The sequence below is a fragment of the Dermacentor andersoni genome, chromosome 8 (genome assembly GCF_023375885.2).
Source record: "Dermacentor andersoni chromosome 8, qqDerAnde1_hic_scaffold, whole genome shotgun sequence".
In the NCBI taxonomy this organism is placed as follows: domain Eukaryota; kingdom Metazoa; phylum Arthropoda; class Arachnida; order Ixodida; family Ixodidae; genus Dermacentor; species Dermacentor andersoni.
The window spans coordinates 128,532,807-128,556,610 of NC_092821.1; the positions used below are offsets into that span (position 1 = coordinate 128,532,807).

At 43.5% G+C, this 23,804-nt stretch overlaps 1 protein-coding gene across 2 annotated transcripts in view; it reads left to right on the top strand.

Moving 5' to 3' along the window:
• The first annotated feature begins 1,613 nt into the window (after nt 1–1,613).
• Nucleotides 1,614–23,804, top strand: part of LOC126525630 (nucleoprotein TPR-like) — a 118,857-nt gene continuing 96,666 nt past the window's right edge. For both annotated transcript variants that reach the window (XM_055067771.1, XM_055067772.1), the window contains exons 1-9: nt 1,614–1,850; nt 4,164–4,268; nt 6,270–6,343; nt 7,921–8,017; nt 11,714–11,817; nt 13,355–13,519; nt 17,747–17,920; nt 19,233–19,452; nt 22,656–22,867. In XM_055067771.1, coding sequence (XP_054923746.1) covers nt 1,709–1,850; nt 4,164–4,268; nt 6,270–6,343; nt 7,921–8,017; nt 11,714–11,817; nt 13,355–13,519; nt 17,747–17,920; nt 19,233–19,452; nt 22,656–22,867 — 1,293 coding nt within the window. In that variant the 5' untranslated portion in view covers nt 1,614–1,708. The remainder of the gene's footprint in view (nt 1,851–4,163; nt 4,269–6,269; nt 6,344–7,920; nt 8,018–11,713; nt 11,818–13,354; nt 13,520–17,746; nt 17,921–19,232; nt 19,453–22,655; nt 22,868–23,804) is intronic.

Sequence of the window (23,804 nt, forward strand, 5' to 3'; positions counted from 1 at the left end):
ACCGCGCGAACAGTTGACTTTATCATTTAAGCCTAGATTAAACCATATTGGGCTCTGAATACTTCCTTGCGAAACGCCTGAAATAGTGGTTTTAGTTGTCAAATAATATATTGTGAGTGATATAACCAAAGGCTTGTGCAAAATCGGTGGTGTCAAAATGTTTGATATCAGTCAATGCGGGGGCATGCTCTTCTGCTGTTAACGGAACGAAACATTGAGGACGCGTCCTTTCAACGTTCGCGCTGGATGGAGGAAAAAAACCAGTGCAACTGTTGGCGCTTTTTATGTGGGCTGAGCAGATGGAACTTGAAGACGATGAGCGACACGAGAACAAGGTGAAAGCAGGAGCCAACGTTTCGACAAGTGGACTTGTCTTCTTCAAGACCTTAAAGAAGACAAGTCCACTTGTCGAAACGTTGGCTCTTGCTTTCACCTTGTTCTCGTTTTGCTCATCGTCTGCTCACAGACCTGACAGATAGGGGACTCAACCATATATGAGTGCACGGAAGGCTCGCGCAGCGCAGGGCAGCTTCGGCTGCCATGCACCAGTAGTGAGGTCATTTATTTACCCTAATGCCTAAACACTCTCTGGATAACAAAACAAACGTGCTCACTACGAACAGAGAGCGAGCATGACTGCATAATCAGACCATAAGACTTGAACTGTGGCTGTAACATAAGTTAGGCACGTGAGCTTTCTAATGCGTGAATAAACGTAATGTGCAATTGGTTGCGTCATTTCTCTAGCCTGTGCAGCACGAACAAGATGTTCCATGTATACCCACTGCGGCTGCATTCCTGATACAGCGATATTTTTGTTTAAATGTCATCACGGCGTGGTCACATGACCACAATTAACAGAGGGTCCCTCAAAATTTAATGCCTTTCGGATAATCGAAGTCGTGTTTCTAGTTTCTTTAGTTGTCGAGTGTTTTTTCTGATTTTATTGGATTAATCTGAAAACGTACAATCCTATAGCTATAGCTAACTGATCTTATTTAATTGAGATAGGTGAAGAAAAGAAAGGCAGGCAGGTTAACCAGAACAAAATCTGCGATTAGTAAAATGTCATAACTAGCATGTACGTGTGCCATATCTCTATATTACAGTGTCATCTTCTTTACCGCCTCACTTTATTATTGGTATTATTTATTTATTTATAAATTTATTGCTTTTTTTTTTTTACTGCGGCAGCAGTTAAATACCCGAAACTGGGTTTGCCTTCTACGGCCGTCCATCCATACATTCCGTTACGCTGACGACGACCGTTCTATACTTTAATGACACGTCTTGCCATCACACCAACAACATGAGTCACGCACGTAAGGAGCATGGCTGGCACAGCCGACAAGGCTAACCTTTGTTAACTCACTTACTCTCTCTCACTCGCACACACACAAAGACAATCGCACGGTTATCGCGCTGGTAGAGATTACTTTATCGACTGCGATGTCCATACGTATCTGACCGGTGTCGTATAATCCTGCTTAGAGCAGAAAAACTTCGCGTACCATAACCAATTGCCGGGATTGCACCCAAAGCAAATTCAAATTTCGCGCCTCTACGATCCGCGTGATATTTTCCCCTTCTGCGCTTCCGTTTCCGCTCACCATTTGATCATCGCGAAGCCGGCGTCGCAGCACATGGCGGGCATTTCTCGCCGTTATTGTTAGTCGTTGCCGGCACTGGTGCCGTTGGTGTCGGCGTTATGTTGACAGATATTCTCGACGTCGAGGAGATAGAGCTCCTCGCGGAAGCCAGCAGGGCGAAGCTTGAGAGCTATGTCTCCCTGAGCACCAAAACCACCGAAGAGCTCCGTGAAGAAAATGCTCAGCTCAAGGCTCGATGTGGTAAGCCGGCGTCTCGTGAACGAAATAGTTCAATTGTCCATTTCGTAAGATAACGGCAGCTGTGTTTTTGTCTCACGAAGATAACTCGCACTTACAGAGTTTGACGAAGTTGACAACCGTCTTGGTGACAGCTAGCTTGTTGACAAGTGAAACACACACTGGCGTTACAATGTTTTCGGACTAGATTTGAAATTCTTGTGCAAAGATTGTCCATTACTTGTATTCGGAACTGGCATCCTCTGCGTTGTACTTGTTGAGTTAAGTGGTTAGATAAAAATAGAAGAGCATTGTTTGCTTTCCTCGATGCTTGCACTTTATTTAGTGAAACCGTTGACCTGTAACCGAACCACAATCCTGCCGCCAGTGACATTTTGCGCGTGACTCTTGTAGATTTTACGTAATGCTTTTGGCATATTCGCCGTGCTGCAAAAATGAAAACACGCTTTGATTGACTATGGTGCGTGGGTGGTCGCATGTGCGCGTCTGTAACTTCATTGAGAGATTGTAGCTTATGCTTACTGTCACTTTGGACTTAAAAAACACTTTTTTTTTTTTTGTTGCGTCGAGGTCATAGTCACCGGAAAAGGTCACATTTACACGAGCTCTTCCAGCCTATGCGTCACGGAACTTAAGGAAGGCAGTTGTCGATAAAATATTTGCAACCCGTCCACATTGGTTACTGTCTGGGAATAAAACGATACGGTCCCGAACCTCTTTTACGAAGTCCTCCGAACATTTCAAACCCGGCTAAAGTTCGCCTGTGTATTTTAAGCTTGTTAACTAGCTGCAGTTGAGCTAGCTAATCAGGCCACAACTGCCTAAATGAACCATTTTAACATCCTTTTTAGTGGACTTGTAGATACCTTTGATTTGTTTGTGCAGTGTTATTGAATGCTGTGATTGCCATACACACCATGAAGATTGCTGGCAAATTTTCTTGACCCGAAAGGTGCTGACCTGCGAACCCTTATATGGCAGTGGTTTCATCAGGCCACCGTTTCCACGCTTGTCATTTTCTCTTGAATGATTGCGACAACCCACCATTTATAAAACTTTTTTAATGGACTTGTGGGGGCTTTAGATTTACTTTTGCAGTGTTACGTGCTCGTGCGATTGCTGTAGAAACCATGACAATTGCCGGCTCATTTTCTTAACACGACAGATGCTGCAGGGACATGAGAATATTTTAGTAGAACAATCATGTTTATGTTATTGACTTTCGAGGTGACGTTTAAACGAGTATGAACTTTTAGTAAAGTCTGTGCTTTACGCAAACTTTGTGTGAGCACACACACCAGTGTATGAAGTCCGTGGAGACTTTCTTTTTTTTGAGATTGGCGATTGGTGGTAAATCTGAACATGGATGAAAAAAATAAATCCATTCACGGTTTGTGTGTTATCACACAAAATTTAAAAAGCATGTCAAAGGTCCGAAAGTGTTCATTGACTGCAATATAGTGGACTTAATTGTTGCTGAGTTCAGTTCTAACTGGTGACCTGCATCATAGAAATGCTGTTCGCTCTAAGTTAGCTGATTTTCTTCTGACTATATAGTTTATTTGTGTTTAGTTAACATGCTTAAAACACACATTTGCCTTGCTCTCATAATACCCTACACAGAACCTTCACTCGATATACACCCCAGTATGTGAAATTGATTAGTCTGATGTTTCTGTGCTATCCGTGTACCAACTGCTTTTTACTACTGTTGACAAACTTTCCAGCAGACCATTTTAAGAATACTTGCACCTTCTTTCTATCAGTGTTCAACACAACATTGTTGGTAATGCAACTAGATAAAGGATATGATGCAAAAAGAACTTTGAAACACAGCTGTTTTGTTTCTTTGTGTGTGTCTTACAGCATGACTCAGCATCTGTGATGTTCTTTGTTCCTCAAGTCCTCTCTTGCACTATTGTTTTACTATGTCAAACATTGTTACTGTGTATGAACTTTTAAAGTTGTCCCTACCTTCCATGAAACCCATGGCCTCATACTTCCAGCCGCCTTGGCTGCATTCTGATTTGCATGGAATGCAGACATGATCAAGTACTTAGATTTAAGTTCACATTAATGAACACCAGGTGGTCAAAACTAATCTAAAGCTTTCTGTTGGGGGCATGTGTTGTTTTGGAATAGTAAACACAAGCAGTCAGTCATTGAGTGAACCTGATTTTTCTTTTTTCACCAGTCCTTGTGCATCGTAGGTTTTTGAGTTGTGAACTGATTCACCTGTATAAGACTGGTTCCCTTGGTTGTTGGCATTGACTTTACTGCATGGCTCATTGGTGTTTTGCGTTTTGATTTGTGCAGAGCGCAGCTCCTTCCAGCTGGAAGTGGCTCTGTCTGAGCACCGAGCTCAAATCACTGCACTCGAGGATGCATGTGAGAAGGCCAAGCAACAGGCAGCACAGCTCGGTACAGACATTATTTTTTCCTTTTTTTAATTTTTAGCTTTGTGATGCTTGTGCATCAACTGCAGCATAAATGTAAGCCTGATGCTCAAACATAGAAGAGACATGGTACAATTTGGCATCCAGTCTGATCTGTGACTAACTGTACCAACAGCTGCATCCAAGTTTCCAGCAAGTTCCATCAGGTTACATTTGTTTGAGCAACCCATCTTTCACACATATCGCATCTCGTATTGAATGCCATGTTGTACCATGTGTCTCATGCCTAAGCCTCATAAAACAGGTGTCTCATGCCTAAGCTTAAATATAAAATGGGTTACTTACCACTGGAAAAAAATATACAGTCAAACACCTTCATAACAAAGTGCCTGAGTGTTAAAGGTTGCACACCACTCAGATTGCAATAGAACCAGAACAGAAGTGTTCCTTCATTATACAGGTAATTTCATTGTAGAGGTGCTCGACTGTACATTGCTGTTTTAGGATGTGTGTAATCATTTCTTTACAGTTATCTGGCCATTGTATGATTTGTTTATTTTTGGGAAATCATCTGATCATTCAAGTTGACAGCTTGGTCATGCTGCCTTGCTTGCAATTAAGCAGATATTTTTGTACACTTCATTATCAAACTAGCCGATAACCATTGCTTACAGCAATAGAGGCTGGTTTCGTAGGGATGCAGCATCCTTATGAGAGAGTGTTTCGTAGGACTCAGCTACATAACATTTAAGCATTACTGGCTTGCATAGTGTCGCTGTCCTTAACTGATAATGCAAAAGGTTCTTCTCAGACAATCGAAGCATGGCCATCTGACTCAGCTTAATGAACCAGTGATGATATTGCCATCTGAGCATTGGTTTCTGTACTTCATTTCTTAGGTACAAGTGTGTAATTAGAGCTCAAAAGGAATAACTACTCATGAAAATTTGTTGGCAAGACAGCCTATGTGCAGTCTTCTGCATGTTCAGCGTGTTAATGAATATTGTGCAAATTAGGTAGAAAATAAATGTAGCTTGGTCACATGAAGCAAGTGCACTGGCACGGGAACCAGCAAGGGTGTAAAAGATGAAGTACAGCATGAAACCATGATGGTTGCATATTTATGTAAGAGCCCGAAATCTCCCGTAAACTTTGTCAACTCATTACGCAAAACTTTCTACATTTTGGCATACTGGTCACCACGTTTTTGCATCAACGGAGTATACTGACACTTCATTTCGAAGTTGTAGAAGTTCTACTGTGCACTTCTTGCACATAATAGAATGGTACTTTGCTGGTACGAAAATTAGGAAACACTTGTACATTTCAATTGAATACTAAAGTTGGTCCCAAAATGCTCGACTTGGCATCATCAACATTATCCTGTCATCATGACACGCAGTAAAAGTTACTGACATTGCATAGCGATAAGGCTAGGTATGATGACGTGTCTCATAAGGAAATACATGAGAGTGCCACACACATTACTTCTGGGGATGTATTCTCGGACGATCACTTTCGGAGATAGTTTCACTATTGTGAGAACCGACATTGGACGCATGTGCACAAGGGTCAGGCAAATACGGGAAAGAAGCTCTCACTGGCTCTCATGGGCCAAATCTCCACAAAGTGAAACTAACATTAAAAGTGATATCCCGAGAGTACTTCTCCTGGTTGCGCTTGCATGTGGCAGCCATTGCGATTGCAAGAAAGAAGTGAAATCATGTATGATGACGTCACATTTTGTACACCTCCTGGGTATCAAAACCAAAACTGATTGGTAGAAACAACTATTACAGTAAAGTATTTAAGGTGCTGGCTCTGACTGATGTTTGCCAGTATTTTTCCTATGGCTTAGCAGTTCTGGATTTTCATTTAATGAAGAAAGAAAAACATTGAAAATGGCCTGTCAAATCTCCTTCAAGGTAGAAAAAAGAATTATTAAGTCCATCAATGACCCAGGAGTGAGTCTAGGAGTCCTTGTTTGTTAAGTATTTGAGAACCGCTGTTTTTGTTGTTCCTGCAGCATCTGAGCTGGGCACCTGCCGAGTGGAACTGGAAGGTTCCAAGGCAGCGACTGCGGCCACCAAGGCTGATATGGTGAGAATCTGGTTATTGCATTGAGGGCTATTCCTTTTCAAGTGTTGTGTCCCTTCTTTGGCAGGTGTGGTGTAGGCATCCTGCATTTACTCAGACATAAGCATATCCTGTTCTTTTTAATGGGCTTCGCTGTTAATTCAGGGGGTGCATAAAGGTCTTAAGCAAACATAGCATTAGAAGATTCGGCAAGAAATACATTTTTTTAATAAACTCAGAAATAGACACCTGGAAAGCTAGTTACGTATGTGAGAAAACAAACATGCATAGTCGACTGGGCAAATTTAAAAGATTTCAGTAATTCAGTTAACAAAAGTTTTGACTAAAAAGTATTAAGAAGCATTGAAATGTTAACAGAAGTGACATCTTGTAAGAATGTTTTGTTCATAGCTGCAGAGTGCACAGATTGTGGCATACGTTGTGCCATCTAGTAAAAAGTAGCACACATAAGAAATTGGGGCTGATTTTCATGCGTTTTAACCATTACTGTGTGAATTGGTACCTTTCGTATTGCTTGGAAATTGCTGGCTCGTTTGAGTCCCCATAGGCCAGTGTGTGTGTGTGTGTGCGTGTGTGTGCATGCACGTGTGTGTTGTAACTGCCACTGCAAGAAACATTCTTCCTAAACTATGAAGCCAGCTTTCCCACAAAACTGTTTGTCCAGCTAATGGCTGCAGCCAATCCTTAAATCGGTATGTACAGGCTGCGTGTGTGCGTTTTACAAGGCGGAAGTGCTAGCAGCAATGATATGACCAAGCGATAGCATGTGATTTGCACTGATTTGCACGTGATTTGCACCACCACCATAAGTTGGGAAATTATGGAACGTGTTGTAAATTAGAAAAGAAGTCCTGCTGCATGTATGCTGAATAGCTTAGCTTGTGCATTGCGCAAGTGGAGGAAGTTGAGTGTCTTCAAACTCGAGTTGTGAAGGATGCTTTTCACTCGACGAAGCTCAAAGTCCTTTTGAACAAAACTAGGCATGGGCTGGACTTTCATCTCTGCTAAAATGACAATGCTGACAGCACTGCTTTTGTATTCTAATGGCATACCTGCCAGCTGTCCCAGATTTCTCATGATGTTTAGGAATTTGGGCTTGTTTTGTGATATTACGAATGTTGCATCAAGTTCTATGAAAAATTTTAATCACAAAGAAGTTTTGCTCATGAATCACTGAACCTTCCATTGGAAGTCTTCTGATGGTGGAAGGATTCAAAACAAATGCTTGTTTCTAGCAAGCTTATGCAGAAAAGTTCCGGAAGCAGGTGAAATCAGCCACTACAAGTCGCTTAAAAACTCACTGTGATATAAAAGCCGTGCTGCGCTTGTCAGGATTTGCTGTGCCAAGTTTTTTGTTGCTTGTTTGCTGCCGTGTCTAAAGAAGGTAAATCACGTTTAATAATATGTGTATGCTTGCCTTGTAAAGGTATGTGCTTGGGGCGAGCTTCTACAAAAATGTTTGCTAACCCCCCTCCCTTTGGTGCTGTGTCTGTGTGATTTTACGAGTTTCAACGTTCACAGGTTGGCATGTATGTAATTGGGAATAATGCATCATTGTGTTTCTTTTTTGTGTCTCTCAGGAACTGAGCAAAAGAAACCTGGAGCAGGTGACAAAGGAGAAGCTGGAATTGCTACAGGCCATGGAGAAGCGAACTCAGGAGCTGTCGTCACTCAATGGTATGTTGGCCTGAACCTGCCTTTCCGAAGTCTCGCAATTACTGTGGTTCCAGCTAAGGGAACATCGACATGTTGTCCCAGGGGAATCCGGCAACATTACCACCATTGTTTAAGGCAGCAAGCTGGTTTTGCTACAAGAAAAAGTGGGCTGTACTAGTGATAACAAAGCCAGTTTTGTTGCTGCTTATGTTGGGTCACCCAACTATGGGGCTTTGTAGTTAGCGCTGAATGTGTTCCCGGTTCCGCACTTTTTGTGAAAACACGTCAGTAATATTGAAGCTAGTACATATAATGCTATGCTGGAAAAGAAGTGTCCGATATGAGATTACACGGAGGCACCTTTAATGAAAGGTTAGTACTGTATTCAGGCCGTGACCTACACTGACTTTCACATCACTTTGACCTTGACATCAAAATTGAAGGGCCATCACTGGCTTTAGGAACCTGTTCGTCTTATCAAAAGTTTATCTCAACAGATGTTCACTGACTAACAAGGAATTAAACAAATGACGATGAACTATTCAGCTTATCACAGAGTTCATCTATTTGTCTTAACAGAGGTTGTCTGGAAGGGAGTCCTCTGTAATCCAATTTTAGCCAAGTCGAAGAGCCACTTGGACAGCGTAGGTCAAGGACGGCCAAACCGTGGCTCACGAGCTTTACCCTACTCTTCTTGGTTTTACTTGCATATTGTGGCTGGCCACTGTGTAAGGCAATCAGTGCGATACAGTGATATTCTGCTAATATTTTCAAAACTGAAAGCTCTTGTGAACTAATGCTCTATGCCAATTTTTGAAACTAGCGCTGTGTTTATTAGCAGGGAGAGCAAGCTGTTGGAAGGCAGCCACTGGAATTGAAGAAACATTAAAGAGAAACAACAAATCAGTTTAGTTTAACAAAGTATTCTCTCAAAACTCTTTTTTTGCCAATTTTACAGTAGTAGTATGTTGACTGTTAGGAGAGAAAATGAGGGTTAGAATGTCAGTCACAAGATCATGAGAAGGAGGGCAGAACCTAGAATGTAGAGAAACAGCACAGCAATTGGTCATGACCTCAGAGACCTGGCAGTGGCCGTAGCTCACTGAACATTTGAGACCATCTTCTTCCATTTGCATTACATTTGCTAACCACCAGGTGTCTGTGTAGTCTGTAAAGGGGCCGGCCATTTCAAGGCTTAATAAGGAAATTAGGCAGTTACTATCCTCGAAAAAACTCAGAGCGCAGGAAAGACAAGACACAGAGAAGATGACATACAACACATTGCCTTCTGTGTATTATGTCATTGCTGCACAATTTTACTGCAATTACAATTCTATTGCTTTGCCAGGAATCCTTGGCTGTATGTTACTACTTATAACTAATTTAGACAAAGTGAACTTTCGTTGTTGGCCTTCAAGGTCTCACTCTCTCGCATTTTGCCACAGCTCATAATCCATGTGGGGAACTTTTTTGTGGCCCCAAATACGTCCTGCGACTCTTGCTGTGAAATAATTTGCATGCCTGTTGGCAGCGTCATTGCTGTTGAGTTGTTCTAACGCTGCATTAAACAGCTCTCCCCTTCCAGTTGTGTCTGGACTGTAGACTTGCGTGGATGAGACCTTGCAGTGTTCGTTGCATGGCTGCATGCTCATACCTACAAACACTCCGAAATTTTTCATAAAGCTCACGAATTTGGGCTTTTTCTACGTTTTTATCAATGTTGTGCCAATTTTATGAAAATCCTGTTTGCTAAAAAGCTTTTGCTCGCTGGTTTCTGAAGACAGTCTTTGAATTTTCTGATGGTGGAAGGACATTGGAAAGATGCTCGCCTTGAGCAAATTCCTAAAACAGGCAAAGTCAGGATCAGAAAAGTTGCTGCAAAAGACGCTGTTAACCCTTTGAGAATCAATGCCATTAATATACGACGCTGCAAACAAGTCTCAGATGGTTGATGCCTTTTATTTATGGCGCCATCTGTATGTTTGTAAAACACACCAATTTTTCAACTCTTTGTTGCCCTGCGAGTGCTGCCACCCTTTGTGGATACAAGAAATTCTTTTCGTTCCGTAAGCTCTTGGTTGTCATTCCATGCTGGCGTTTGAGCAAGTGCACGCGCGATGACGTGTGGTGACTAGTTGAGATTTCGTCTCGCAGGCTATTTTCATTTGTTGCACCCGTAAAAACTAATGTCTTATGTGGTTTCTGATATCTCAATGGGTCACCGCTAGATTCTCACTAGTCTGTTTGCTCACAGGGCTGCGATTGCATCTGCTCACAGGCGGGTGCTGGCATATACAAACAATGCCGCTGTATACGAACGATACTGCCATGCCTGCGTTTCTTTTCTCGAGACACGGCTCGCAAAAACTGATTGTCTCTCGTTTGCGACGGAACGAAGGATTAAAGCTAGTTTCTGACTAATTTGGCTTTTCTGACGTGCGCACAACCATTGAGTTTCTTGCATGTGCTCACATACACGGTTTGATTACGCTATGGGCATGTACGCTGGTTGCTCTGCTGCAAGCGAATTGAGCAGCGATTCCTCCGATGCGCACTACTTACTACCCAAGTCCCAAATCGGAATAATGTCTAGTTCAATATATCTACCTTTCTATTGTTATTTATAAGTATTTATGGAATCTCATCTGCATTCATGAATAAACAATGCATGTTTACCCACGTAAAATATTTTTTTGGCACTTCATGGTCACTCTAGAAAAAATTGCAGTAAATTCTTTTTCAATATAGGTCAGTCTAAAGATCTTAAATCTGCAGTGAAGCAATTTGATCCTGGGGGTTGCATTTGGTGAAAAAGTTGGCCCTCAAAGGGTTAACCTCAAAACAATGTGCTGCTTGTCAGTCTCTGCTCTTTGAAGTTTCTTGGTGCACGTAAAGGTAAATCATTGTTATTAAAGTGTGTATGGATACCATAAAAGGTCTGTACCCTGGAGGGAGGGGCATCATGGTTTTTCCTTTTTTTTTGTCATAGGTTGTGTCTGCAAGATTTCTTTACAAATTTTAATGTTCACCAATGGGCAGGTATGCTGGTGGCAATTATGTAGGGGTGTGCAAATAGTGATTTTTGAGGCCGAATCGAATACGAATAGAATAGTGGCAGAAGTGAACCGAATACTCAATATTTTTCTAACAGTTTTTGAATAATGAATAGCTGTTCTCACAATTAATATAAAACAATGTTCACATCCCAATATTCTTAAGGTTAGCAGGTTTCTGTCATTACATTGTATGTTATGAAGCATTGTTTATTAAAAGCCCAAATAGGGTAGTTTCTTTGCATGCACAGGGCTCTTCAGAGAGTGCGAATGATTGCTGTACAGCCTGGAAAGTACAGCTACCTAAGTGACGTAGCCTGTTCGACTACGCAAGTTCTCATGTATTATTTCTATACTGTGCTCGTGGGGTTAAAAATTTACTGTACTTTTGGTCCATTTGTAAGTATATTTGGTGCACTTGACGTTTTGAAATGTGTTAAAATTATTTGAAAAGTGTTTGCATTTATGAATGGTGACTATTTCATTCGAAGACTGAATCGAATAGCACTCTATTTGATTCAGTATTTAAAAGTTTCGAATATTCGCAAACCCCTGCAATTATGCTGTTTGAAAGGTCCATTCTTGTACATGATGACGATTCCATTGCTGTTGCTTCTTTTTGGGAACTGGAAGCGCTTTCTGACTGCGTGTGCTCTGTGTTCAGAACGTGTGGAGGCGCTGCAGTCCGAGTTGAGCACCAGCCAGCAGCAACAGCGGGAGCAGGCGGTGCGTCTTGAGGAGCTTCAGTTGCAGCTACTCACTGCACAGGTAAGTTCACATTGGTGCTTGCGCAACCATTGTGTTTTAAGTCGAATTTTAACTGTGCGGGTGCTGCATGAAAAATACAGTGCACAATAATTGGGCCATTGTTGACAAGAGAACAGAGGCTATTTCCTGGAACCAGTTCAAAAGAAGGCACCAACACTGGAAATGACATGCCTTAAGTCAATGACATGACATTAGTCTTAAGTAACCGTGCTCTGAATAATTCTAAGGCCAGGTTTGAGGATTAATATGCAGAAAACTAAAGCACGGTAGCGTGAGTTGCCGCTATCTTGACTTTGTGAAGGAGGATGTGTATATAGGCCAAGTAGTTTAAGGGGCCAGGATAATGGGCATGATATCTGTCGATAGGTAACATCTTTTCCTGTCTTTTCCTTATGTTTTAGAGCAGCTTATGTGTGGCACGTACCACCACACTGATGCATGGGAGAGTGTGTAAAGCATGGAAAAGGAAGCTTTTTGTTTAAGTTGGTGCGTGCAGTCTACAACTACAGTTACTACAATAAGCTGACTGTTTCTCAGTGTGTTTTCTTACATGTAGAAGCAGGGCCTTTTTGCTGAAATATGTGACTTTGAAAACTTGCTTTACTTGCTGGGACTTCTGGTGTAGCTAGGTGGCTCTCCTCACCACTTCTGGTATGTGTGAACGGCATGGCATCCTGGCTTGCGGTTCTTGCCTACTTTTACTTTGTTTTCTACCTCTTTTTTGATTTCTATTAATGTTATTGGTGCCAAAAACAATTTGCAAAGCCTGTCAACCAGGACAATTCTATATGCTCAGAGCTCATCATAATTATAGTTGTGAAATGTTAGCTCATGCTGGGCTGGGATACTGTCACAATTCTGTTCGAATGCTGTTCCTGTTTGCGCTTTTAAATAGTCCAAGCGGTGCTTCAGTCACTTTATCACCAATATCAGCTGACCACGAATGGTAGCTGATAAGAAAGGAATAGATTAAATGTTGGGGACCTTTGGCATCTGTCACTCCGGTGCAGTTAACCTTTGGCGTGTCATGGCTGCATCGTAATGTGCCCGAACTGGACGAAGACACTGTGTGAAAAATTTACAACACAGAACTCGCTTTAAAGAAAAAGAATGAAAGAAGACATTATATTCTGGTTACCTATACAGGGGAACGATTGCAGCGAAAGACGCAATGTCTGCTCTGTCAGGTCTCTTTAGAGCACCAGACCACACACATCTGCAGTCCCCCTGCCGACAAAATTTCACGCCACTTCTGACAGATGTAAACACAATAGGAGTGATGCGCTGCTGTTCATCAATCACGAGGGGCTAAGTTCACCTCTGCTGAGATGGTGGCATCCCTGCTCTTCATTCTGACTGATGAAGGGTCTATTTCACTTTCTCCAGGAAAGCTGGTGTGCACACATGCGGTGTGGTTTACGCTCTAGTACAACGCCCCGTGCCGGGTTACCTGAACATATGCGTAGTTGTACCTAGTTCATAATCACAGCTGCATGCTCACCTGTTGGGTTGGCCCTTTATTGCCTCTGTTGTGCAGCATGCTGAGAAGCGCCTGCAACAGGAACGGGAGCTGATACAGGCCCAGCTGGAGGAGCTGCGGGAGGAGGCCTCAACGCACCGGCAGGAGGCGGCACAGCTGCGCCGCAGCAAGGCAGGCCTCACCCTCGACCTACAGGCGCAGCTTGACCACCAGAAGGAGCAGGTTTGCCACCCTTTTTCCCTGCTTTCGTCTTTTTTTTCTTGTCACACGTCTGTGCTGTTCAAATGATATGTTTTACCCTACATGGCCAAATGTCAAGCAGGTGTGCCACAACAAAGATGGCAGATCGGGTCTTCACCTTCTTTTCTTTAGTCTGCTACACTTCAACTGCTTCTTGTTCAAAACACTGGCTTATAATGATGTATAGTTAAACCTCGATATTGCCACGATCTTCGTGGCACGGGCAGCCAGTTGGACCCGGCTTGCATGCGCCACGCGCACGAGGTGTCACGTGAGGAGAAGAGGAAGACGGTTCGTGCCCAGTTTGCGAACGCGACTGCCGCGGACTTCTTCACGACCGCAGTGACTTTTACTTGTGGGCACAAGTTCGCCTTTAATAAATATCGTTGTTTTACTAACATCGTTACAATATAATGAACTTCAATACAGTAGATTTCTGTTAATTTGACTCTGGTTAATTAGATTTTTGGGTTAATTTGATCTCAACCGAAGGTCCCGACTGGCGCCCATACATTTCTGTGGGCCCAAGTTTCCATTATTTCAATCTCAAAATTGGCCTTCTGCAATAATTGGAACTTGGCTGCTAAGTTTCATGGCAATACGGCCATGTTATTTGGTGAAGCTTACGCAGTTTACGTTAGTTTTCTACTTTGGGCACATGAAAGTGGGCATGTGCTTGATTCGAAGGTGTGCTAGGATGGGGCAAATACTGCCAAATGAATCAGTGGTGTGTTCTGGTTTTCTTGCTGCATTCCAATTTGACCTGGTGGATAATTCAATCAATTTTGTCGGTCCTGGCAGGGTTGAGTTAACAGAAGTTGACTTTATATATGTTCAGTACAGTCTATTGAAGGGAGCGTGCAGTCGGTATTCTGCCAAGATGCTGAGAGCGAGTGGATCTATACTAATCCAGGTACGACCAAATTAGGAAGATCCGCTAAGCTTCAACAAAAGACACTCCCTCAACAAAACAGGAATTGGCCTCCCTGGTGCAGTATTCGACCACTCCGTCCCAAATGACTAATTTGATCAACCTCAGTCTTCAGCAGCTGCGGAGCACATGACCAAGGTGGCGGTCAAACCTGTGACGCAGCAGAGGGTGCTATGAATCTCTGGACCCGGACAGGCCGCCAACGGAAACTGACCCTGGCAACCTTTAACACTCGAGTGAGGCAAGCTTAGCAGGACTGTTTGAGGAACTATCAGGCATTGTTTGGGATATCATTGGCCTTGTGAGATTAGAAGAACTGGTGAGGCTTATACAGTGCTGCCTAACGGCCATGTCCTCTGCTATAGAGGTCTCCCAGATAAGAAGCAATACGGGGTAGGGTTCCTAATCCAAAGCACATAACGGGCAACACTGACGAATTCTACAGCATTAATGAGAGGGTAGCAGTAGTCGTAATCAAACTTATTAAGAGGTATAGATTAAAGGTAGTACAAGCCTATGGTCCAACATCCAGTCATCACGGTGATGTAGTAGATCAGTTTTTTAAAGATGTTGAATTAGCGATGAGAAAAGTGCAAACTCAATATACTGTAGTAATGGGTGACTTCAATGCCAAAGTGGGGAAGAAGATGGCTGGTGAACAAGCAATTGACAACTACAGCATCGATTCTATTAATGTTGTAGGAGAGATGCTGGTAGAATTCGCGGAAAGGAATAAGCTGCAAATAATGAACACCTTCTTCAGGAAGTGCAGCAACAGAAAGTGGACCTGGAAAAGCCCTAATGGTGAAACAGGAAATGAAATAGATTTCATAATTTCTGCCGATGCCAGCATAGTGAAGGATGTTCAAGTGTTAGGTGGAGTAAAGTGCAGTGATCATAGGTTGGGGAGGTCTAGGATTCACCTCAATTCGAAGAGAGAAAGAGTAAAATTGGTCAGGAAGAAACTGGCCAACCTAGGCACAGTAAGGGTAAAAGCACATTTCAGGCTGCTACTTGCATACAAATATGCAGCCTTAGAATAGAGAGATGAAGATGACATAGTGGTTTTGAATGAAACCGTAACTACGCTAGCTTCAGAGGCAGCATTTGAAGTGGGAGGTAAGGCGCCAAGGCAACCAGTAGGCAAGCTCTACCAAGTAACAAAGGACCTAATAAAGAAACGACAAAGGATGAAAGTGTCCAACTGAAGAGATAAGATGGACTAACTTCAAAACTAATCAAAACTATCAAACTAATCAACAAGGAGCAACTAAAGGATAGTCAAAATTATAACTTGAGAAAGACTGAGGAAGTTGTAAAAAACGGACGCAGCATAAAATCAGTGAGAAGGAAACTTAGCATAGGACAAATGATGATGTATGCCCTGAAAGATAAGCAGGGTAACATCATCAGCAATCTCAAAGGTATAGTAAAAACAGCGAAAGAATTCTACACTCTGTACAGTACCCAGGGGACTCAGGATAACTCCATTCGAAATAGTAATGAACAGGATACAGAAACTCCTCCTATAACTAGTGATGAGGTTAGAAGGGCCTTGCAAGACATGGAAAAAGGGAAAAAGCAGCAGGAGAGGATGGAATAACAGTCGATTTAATCAAAGACAAAGGAGACATAATGCTTGAAAAACTGGCGGCTCTCTATATGAACTGTCTATCGACTTCAAGGGTCCCAGAGAACTGGAAGAACGCAAACATTATACTGATCCACAAAAAGGGAGACGTTAAAGAATTAAATAAATATAGGCTCATTAGCTTACTCTCCAAGTATTATATGAAATATTCACCTAGATAATTTCCAATAGAATAAGGGTAACACTGGACTTTAGTCAGCCAAGGGAACAGGCTGGCGTCAGGGATACTCTACCGTGGATCACATCCATGCCATTAATCAGGTAATCGAGAAATCTGCAGAGTGCGATCAGCCTCTCTATATGGCTTTCATAGATTACGAAAAGGCATTTGATTCAGTAGAGATACCAACAGTCACTGAGGCATTACGTAATCAAGTACAGGCCACATAAATATCTTGGAAATATGTACAGAGATTCCACAGCTACTTTAATTCTACGCAAGAAAAGTAGGAAGATATCTATAAAGAAAGGGGTCAGACAAGGAGATACAATCTCTCTAATGCTATTTACGTACTGTGTGCTTGGAAGAAGTATTCAAGCTATTAAACTGGGAATACTTAGGAGTAAGGATCAACGGCAAATATCTCAGCAACCTTCGGTTTGCAGATGACATTGTCCTGTTCAGCAACACTGGAGATGAGTTACAACAAATGATTGACGACCTTAACGGAGAGAGTGTAAGAGTGGGTTTGAAGATTAAAATGCAGAAAACAAAGATAATGATAAATAACCTGGCAAGGGAACAAGAGTTCAGGATTGCCAGTGAGCTTCTAGAGTCTGTGAAGGAGTATGTTTACTTAGGTCAATTACTCACAGGGAACCCTGATTATGAGAAGGAAATTCAGAGAAGAATAAAAATTGGCTGGAGCTCATATGGCAGACATTGTCAGCTTTTGACTGGAAGCTTACCATTGTCATTGAAAAGGAAGGTGTAAAGTCAGTGCATTTTACCGGTGCTGACATATGGGGCAGAAACTTGGAGGCTGACAAAGAAGCTTGAGAGAAAGTTGAGGACCGTGCAAAGAGCGATGGAACGAAGAGTGCTAGGCATAACAAAAAGAGAGCTCTTTGGATCAGAAAGCAAACGGGCATGGCCGGTATTCTAATTGACACAAAAAAAAAATGGAGCTGGGCAGGTCATGTAATGGATAAGTTAGGTGGACCATTAGGGTTACGGGATGGGTGCCAAGAAAAGGGAAGTGCAGTCGATGACAGTAGAAGACTAGGGGGGGGGGGGGGGCTATGTAATTGGGAAATTTGCGGGCGCTAGTTGAAATTGGTTGGCGCAGGATAGGATAATTAGAGATCTCAGGGAGAGGCCTTTGTCCTGTGATTGACATAATATAGGCTGATGATGCTGATGCTGCTGCTGATGATGATGACATAAAGGCCCACATAAAAATCTTTTATATGACTACGTGTTCACCTGGTTATGTCATCCACTTTTTCCCTATAAATGCAAAGAGATGTTCCAGTAACATTAACTTCATTGCTGGTTTGGAGTTTCCTTTAAAGTTGACTGTACTCTGCATTGCCCCTTAAACCAGTACAAGAAGATTCATTCGTCTTGTCTTGATTAGTTTGTGAAGCATGCACACGCACTTACTCGTCGCTCGTGCGCTTGTAGGTGAACTCTTTAACCAGGCAGTTGGAGTCCTGGCGTTCTAGCGTCACTGAGATGGAGGAGAGGTCAAGGACTACGGCTGCTCTTCTGGACGAAGCTCGGGAGGCAAAGACCAACCTTGAGACTCACTTCCAGAACGAGCTGCAGGCACAACGTAGGCTGGTCGACATGCACAAGGTGCGCCGTTCATCTTTACTTTGTGCTCCTGCTCTGCATTTGACTGTGAAGAAGGCCAAAATGGTGACCTTGCTGCCTGTATTATTTGCAAAACTTGGCTTTCATAATTTCTGTCGGTTGTTTTTGCTGTGCGTGGCACTGTTCACATACTGTATTTGCCAAATGCTGATGTCTCTTCTTTCCAAGAAAATGTTTCCAAAATTTACCTGCACCTTGCAATCTGATATTAAACCAAAAACTAAAACTGCACTTGTGGCACTGGCTATTGTCAGAGCCAGCTTCATTGCCATTGCCACTACAAGATAGTGACAGAGCAAGATTTTATACAGGTTGGTAGCGACGGTACACCACTTTCATTACCGAAGCTCGTTTTAAAAAAAGGTGTTTTGAATACCAAGCTTGCAGTAACAGAACAGCATCATATGTTCTTGGCTATTTTTTCGTTGTCCATGAGGCTCACAGCTGGAGCTTACATGTAGACACCTCTTCGAGACTGCTGGGAAATAAGCCCTACAGATGGTGGTAGAACATTCAGAGTCATTGTTTGGTTTGCGATGGCTTTTAGTGACACCCGCTTTGTGGTTGCCCCATGCCGTGCCCTCCACTCATGCCTGTGCTCCACTCTTCCACACAGTCTTCGTGTGGTCCGCAAGGAGGCTGGAAATTACCATTTGCCTATCATGTGCTGTTGGCTGATTTCCCATGAGCCTCCCTTCACAGTTTTTTGTGACTGGGCTTAATGTTGTCATGTGACACTCCCTCCTAGTCTTTTCTTTCTTCTTCCCATGCTGTTCAAGCGAGAGAGAACAGGAAAAGGTGGAAAGGTGGTGCTGCTTTTGTTCACCCTTATATTACCACTCCCGACTATACTCAATTTGTATTTTCAGCACACTCCCTGCCTCTCCAGAAGCAGCTCGTGCAAAAAAGAACACTGCGAGCGCATTGTGCAATTTATAGAGAGGTCATCCAAACACACAAAACACTTGTAAGTTGAGTTTCTGGCAGCAGGTGGAGCATATGTCTCGGTGCTCTGCCTTGGCAGAGTAGCCTTGGCAACCCAATGTGCCAGGTCTTTCCGGACTTTGACAGACTAAGAGATTTATGACCTCTTGAAATGTTGCAAATCAAAAGAAAATGACAGTGAAGAACCTGTAAAGTAGCATGAAATTTCTACTGAACCAGCAGGCAGAACATAAAGACTGGAAGTAAAATGGTTAATCTGGGGACTCAAGCTACCTGGAGGTTAAGCCCGCCAGGTGGGGCCCCGGCACACGATCCCGTGAGTCTCTATTCTCACTGGTGGTGCCTGCAGGAGCTGTCGGAGAGTCGGCGACAGCGCATCGATGAGCTGGTGGCCACCCTGGAGGAGATGCAGGCGCTCCTGCTGGAGACCCGGGCCGCGGCAGAGCGCTCACAGGAGGCCCTGAAGGAGTGCCAGGCCAGCCACGAACAGGAGCTGGCGAAGCGGGAGGCGGCCATCGAGGCGCTGCGCAAGGAGCTACAGCTGGCCAACTGCCTGCTCGAGGGAAAGGGTAAGGTGGCGTTCACACTAGCAAGTCGCAGTGCTCATGCGACGTTTTTTTAGTGATACGGTTGTAAAGTAAGAATTGCAAATGGTCACTTTGGTCGAAAAGTGACCATTATTGGCAGACTGGCATGTCTGTGTGACTGCACTCATTGCGCAGCTTCCATAGCAAACTGCCTGCATTCTGCTACCAAAATATAGTACAGTGAAATCTCAATATAACGAACTTCAGGACTCTGCTGTAAATTCGGTGTTCTGAAAGATTGTTATAGTGAAAGCCCCAAAATTAACCATTCCACCCATCAACCCACCAGTTCATAAGTTGTCACCATATGAGCTATCCACGAAAATGTCGCTGTTGGCTCTCGGGATGCACTGTTGCTATTTTTCATAGATTCCGACCCATACACCAACGAAGCACTGTATCAGGTGCTGATGCCGAGAAAACTACCGGCAGAATGGTAGCTACATGTCGGCTCCAAAGTTCAATGTTTCTTGCTTTTTGTTTGTTTCTCACATTTTTTGCCGTGGACACTGCAACTGTCTCGCTCGAGGCGGACCCCTGAACTATGCCAGAGCGCAAGCGGACATAAGCAACACCGTTTGGAAAGTGCAAAGTGCAACTGTGTGACATCCCCACGAGTATGGAAGTTACATTTCACCGCGTGCGTAGCTAGTACAGCCACAGAAAGAAGCACGAAAGAAAGAGACGTGTGCAGAAAGAAGGAAGAGACACACCTCCATTGCTAGGTGACACTTTTCTGGGCGGAGCAGGCGCTTGCAGAACCTGATGCATCATTGCCTCCGCTCACCTGCATTCCTTTTTTCTCGGGCGCCATCTCAGGTTTTCTGAACCCGTGCGCCAAAACGTCTGCTCTTTGCGCCTTGCCGTCTGCTAGCCTACTGTTTCGGCTGCCGTGAAGGATACGTAAGAATCCCCATACTTCAGAATATTAGTTCGTAGTACTGAGGCATTGTTAACATCACAGGGAAACTGAATAACGATCATTTTTCTAAAAAGTTTGCTATATTAAAGTTTGTAGTACTGAAATACTTTTACATTGAAACTATAAGAAGTCAGCAGAAGATTTCTGAAAGGTTTGTTACTGTGGTGTTCATAGTAGCGAGGTTTTCATGGTATCACATACTGTAAGCTCAAGGCATACAAACAGCATGTTAGTTGGCCTAACATTATCTCCATACGGCATACAGTTAAGCCTCGATCTAAATCGAACAAACTTCAATACTACAAAATTCTCGATATGACGAACTCTTTACAACTTGTGGTTCATAGAACATCATGTATTTAGAACCTCAATATAACGAAGTGTGTTTATACAGACATTAATTGAAGCCACTGTTGCTGTCATTCTGACTATCTCGCAGCCTCAAACCGGTGCTCTCGTACGCTATCTGCTGGCAGCTGTAATAGCCACCACTGCGGCAACGCTAGGCCTATCTGCTTCTACGTTCGCTACCAAGCTTCTTGCTGTTTGGTGCCGAGTTTTTTCATTGAAATAATTGCTGCTGTCAACAGTCCGCCTTTGTCATCCTTGCCAATGGCTTCAAAGCGTGAAAAGCACGGTGCATTGCAATATGCTGGTTCCCAAAAGTCAGCTTCGCTGCGACACAGTGGTGTTACGCGGTGAAGCATACATGATGTATTGCGGTGAACCATATTAGCAACAGTCACGGGACACCAATCTATATCTTAATCACACACATGTGCACCCGCTGTCTCATGTCGCTGTACGAGCACCGATACACCTAATAAGTGTACTGGCAGGCCTTCAGAGCTATTTCAGATGTGGCTGTGGCGACATGCTGACATTCATTCGGCATTCATTTGTTTTTTTGGACTGCCTGATTTTTCTGATCATTTTGTGGCCCCTAGGGAATCCAATAAGTAGGATGTTGACTATACCGACACAACAAATAGCAAAAGGGTTGAATTACAAGCGGCTGTTTGCGAACACACCTCTCAAATCACGTGCCACACGACCATGAGTGACTGCTGAAGTGGAGCAGCGTCATGTTCTGCATAAAGTTCAAGTTCAATAAGATCCTATCGCTCCCTGTGCACTGTATCCTGTATGTGCGAGTGAAAGTGTCCAAAGGTGAGCGGAGAAGGATGGTGGCTTGATGAGTGTCGTCTTCTTGCGCAAGCAAGTTGAAAGTAGGGAGGGGAGCAAGTTTGTGGAAATGCAATCAAGCACGCGCGAGTGGAGGGTGGGGGGGTGGGGGGAATGAGGGACAGGTTGGTGCACATCTTTTCCTAGCGCAGCCGTTACTGTGCATTGCTGTGAGCGCTGCTGAGTGCATACGCACCGCATGTGCCCCGTTTTAGAGGTATCCTGCAGCGTGTGAAAAGAGTGGGCATGCAGAGGTGGTGTGGCATCATGTGAGCAGTCTTCCCGCTCACTTAGTATTGGAGTTTGCATAATCTCAGGTTTCAGAGACGTGTTGAAGCGAGAGGCAGACGAAGCATTCATTCTCTGCTGCCGGCGCTTTCCATGATAGCGTTGTCCCACTGTGGGTGACACTATAAGCTGCTGGGGTGGAGTGGATGTGGAAGTGTGGCTGACTTCACATCATATCGGCGACATGAAGATATCAACACATCATGAAACTGCATCTTCCGTTGCCAACTGTAAAATTAAACAAGATAAATTTTTTGTCTAATTCAAGTTTGCTTTTTCCGATTGCCTGATAATTACGAAAATATTGCGGCCCTTCCACGTAAGAAAATTGAATCTGTGGCTGTGTGTTACTTGCATAAAATGTTGACTTTCAATATATCAAAATATTAGTATAACGAAGCAAATTGCTGATTTTACCTACTTCATTATATCGATGTTTAACTGTGGTTTTAATATGCCATATTTACTAGTGCATGGCCCACATTCCCACCTTGGAGTGTGAAAACTTAAAAAAATAGTTTCACTAAGCGTCATGCTTCACCCATGTGCTGGTTACTTTCCGCATGCTGCCACTAGATGGCAGTAATCATCAACGCTGATTCCAGATCGGAAGCCAGTTCACTACAAAATGAATTATGCATTTCACTACTTATGCGCTATGCAACTGCACTACTTACGTAAGTTCCATAGCATTACCTGCTGAGTGGGAAACAGAGTACAGTTCCTCATGTACCAATTTGCCCCCCATTTAGCCTTGTTTGTGTGCGTGCGTGTGTGTGTGTACATGCAGGCAGCATTGTGGAGAAGCTGTTCCCTGCTGCACACGTGTCGGGCCTGGCGAGGGAGTCCGGCCTGAGCCTGACGGAGCTGCTCTCGGAGCGTCTGGAGCAGCAGCGAGCGCTGGCGCAGGCAATCCGGGAGAAGGAAGCCTTGCAGCAGCAGCTTAGCGAACTCTCCCAGGAGTTGGCCGACAAGGTCCCCATAGTGGCTCGCCACATGCAGGTAACTATCCCTGCAAAACGTGCTGTTGCTGTGCGTATGCTGCTTGTGCGTGCATAATTTTGCATCCAATCTACCACGGTACCAAAATGGCATTGCTTCAGGTGACTGCTTAAAGGGACTGAAAGCCAGTTTTCATGGTATCCATTTTTTTTTAGTGCAATGGAAAGCTTACCAATCAGAGTGTCTAATCATGAAGTGCTAACACGGTAAACGGTGTGGAACAATTTTTATCAATGTTTTGATCTGCAGTGAGGATGTATTTGTTCACTGCTGCATGCTGAAAACGGTGATAGGTGAGTGCGATAGCGATTATACGCCAGCATTAGTTGGAGGTAGACGACAAGCGTGGCTGTGCTGTAACAAAGTATGATTTAGATGTTCCTGCAATTCGTGTTTTCCGAATTGTTAAATGATTTCTGCGATGATAGCCACATGTTTTCGTGGTTCCCTGTCCGACTGCTTTGGTATTTAACCAGTCAAAAGGTAACCAATCGAATCGAAAACGAAACGACACCTTTACACATGATACAAAGTTCAGCGTGTTGCCGTAGCCACGCGTGCGTTTTTGATTTCCGAAGTGTAGAATAATGTGGAAGTGTTTAATAATATACCAACTGTAGGCGCGCGTGTTAATGGTGCACCAAACGCGATTGGTTTTTCATTGGAATTCTTTTTCCAAATTTGAAGTTGCCGAGTTGGGAGTGCGGCCCTTACACAAGTCTATACAATATGTAATGCAAAACGTGTGAATTGTTGCAACATGAGATGTCGATATGCGCCTAACTAGTGGCACACAAGTGGCCCGAGATTCTCTTCTTCCCGAGGTACCCATGCTGTCGTCAGTGCCACTAGCATAGAAGCACTCGCACCATCTCTTATCATAGTTTCTTAACTGTGATGCCTTCTCCTGCCATTACGTGTGTGTCATGCGTGAAAG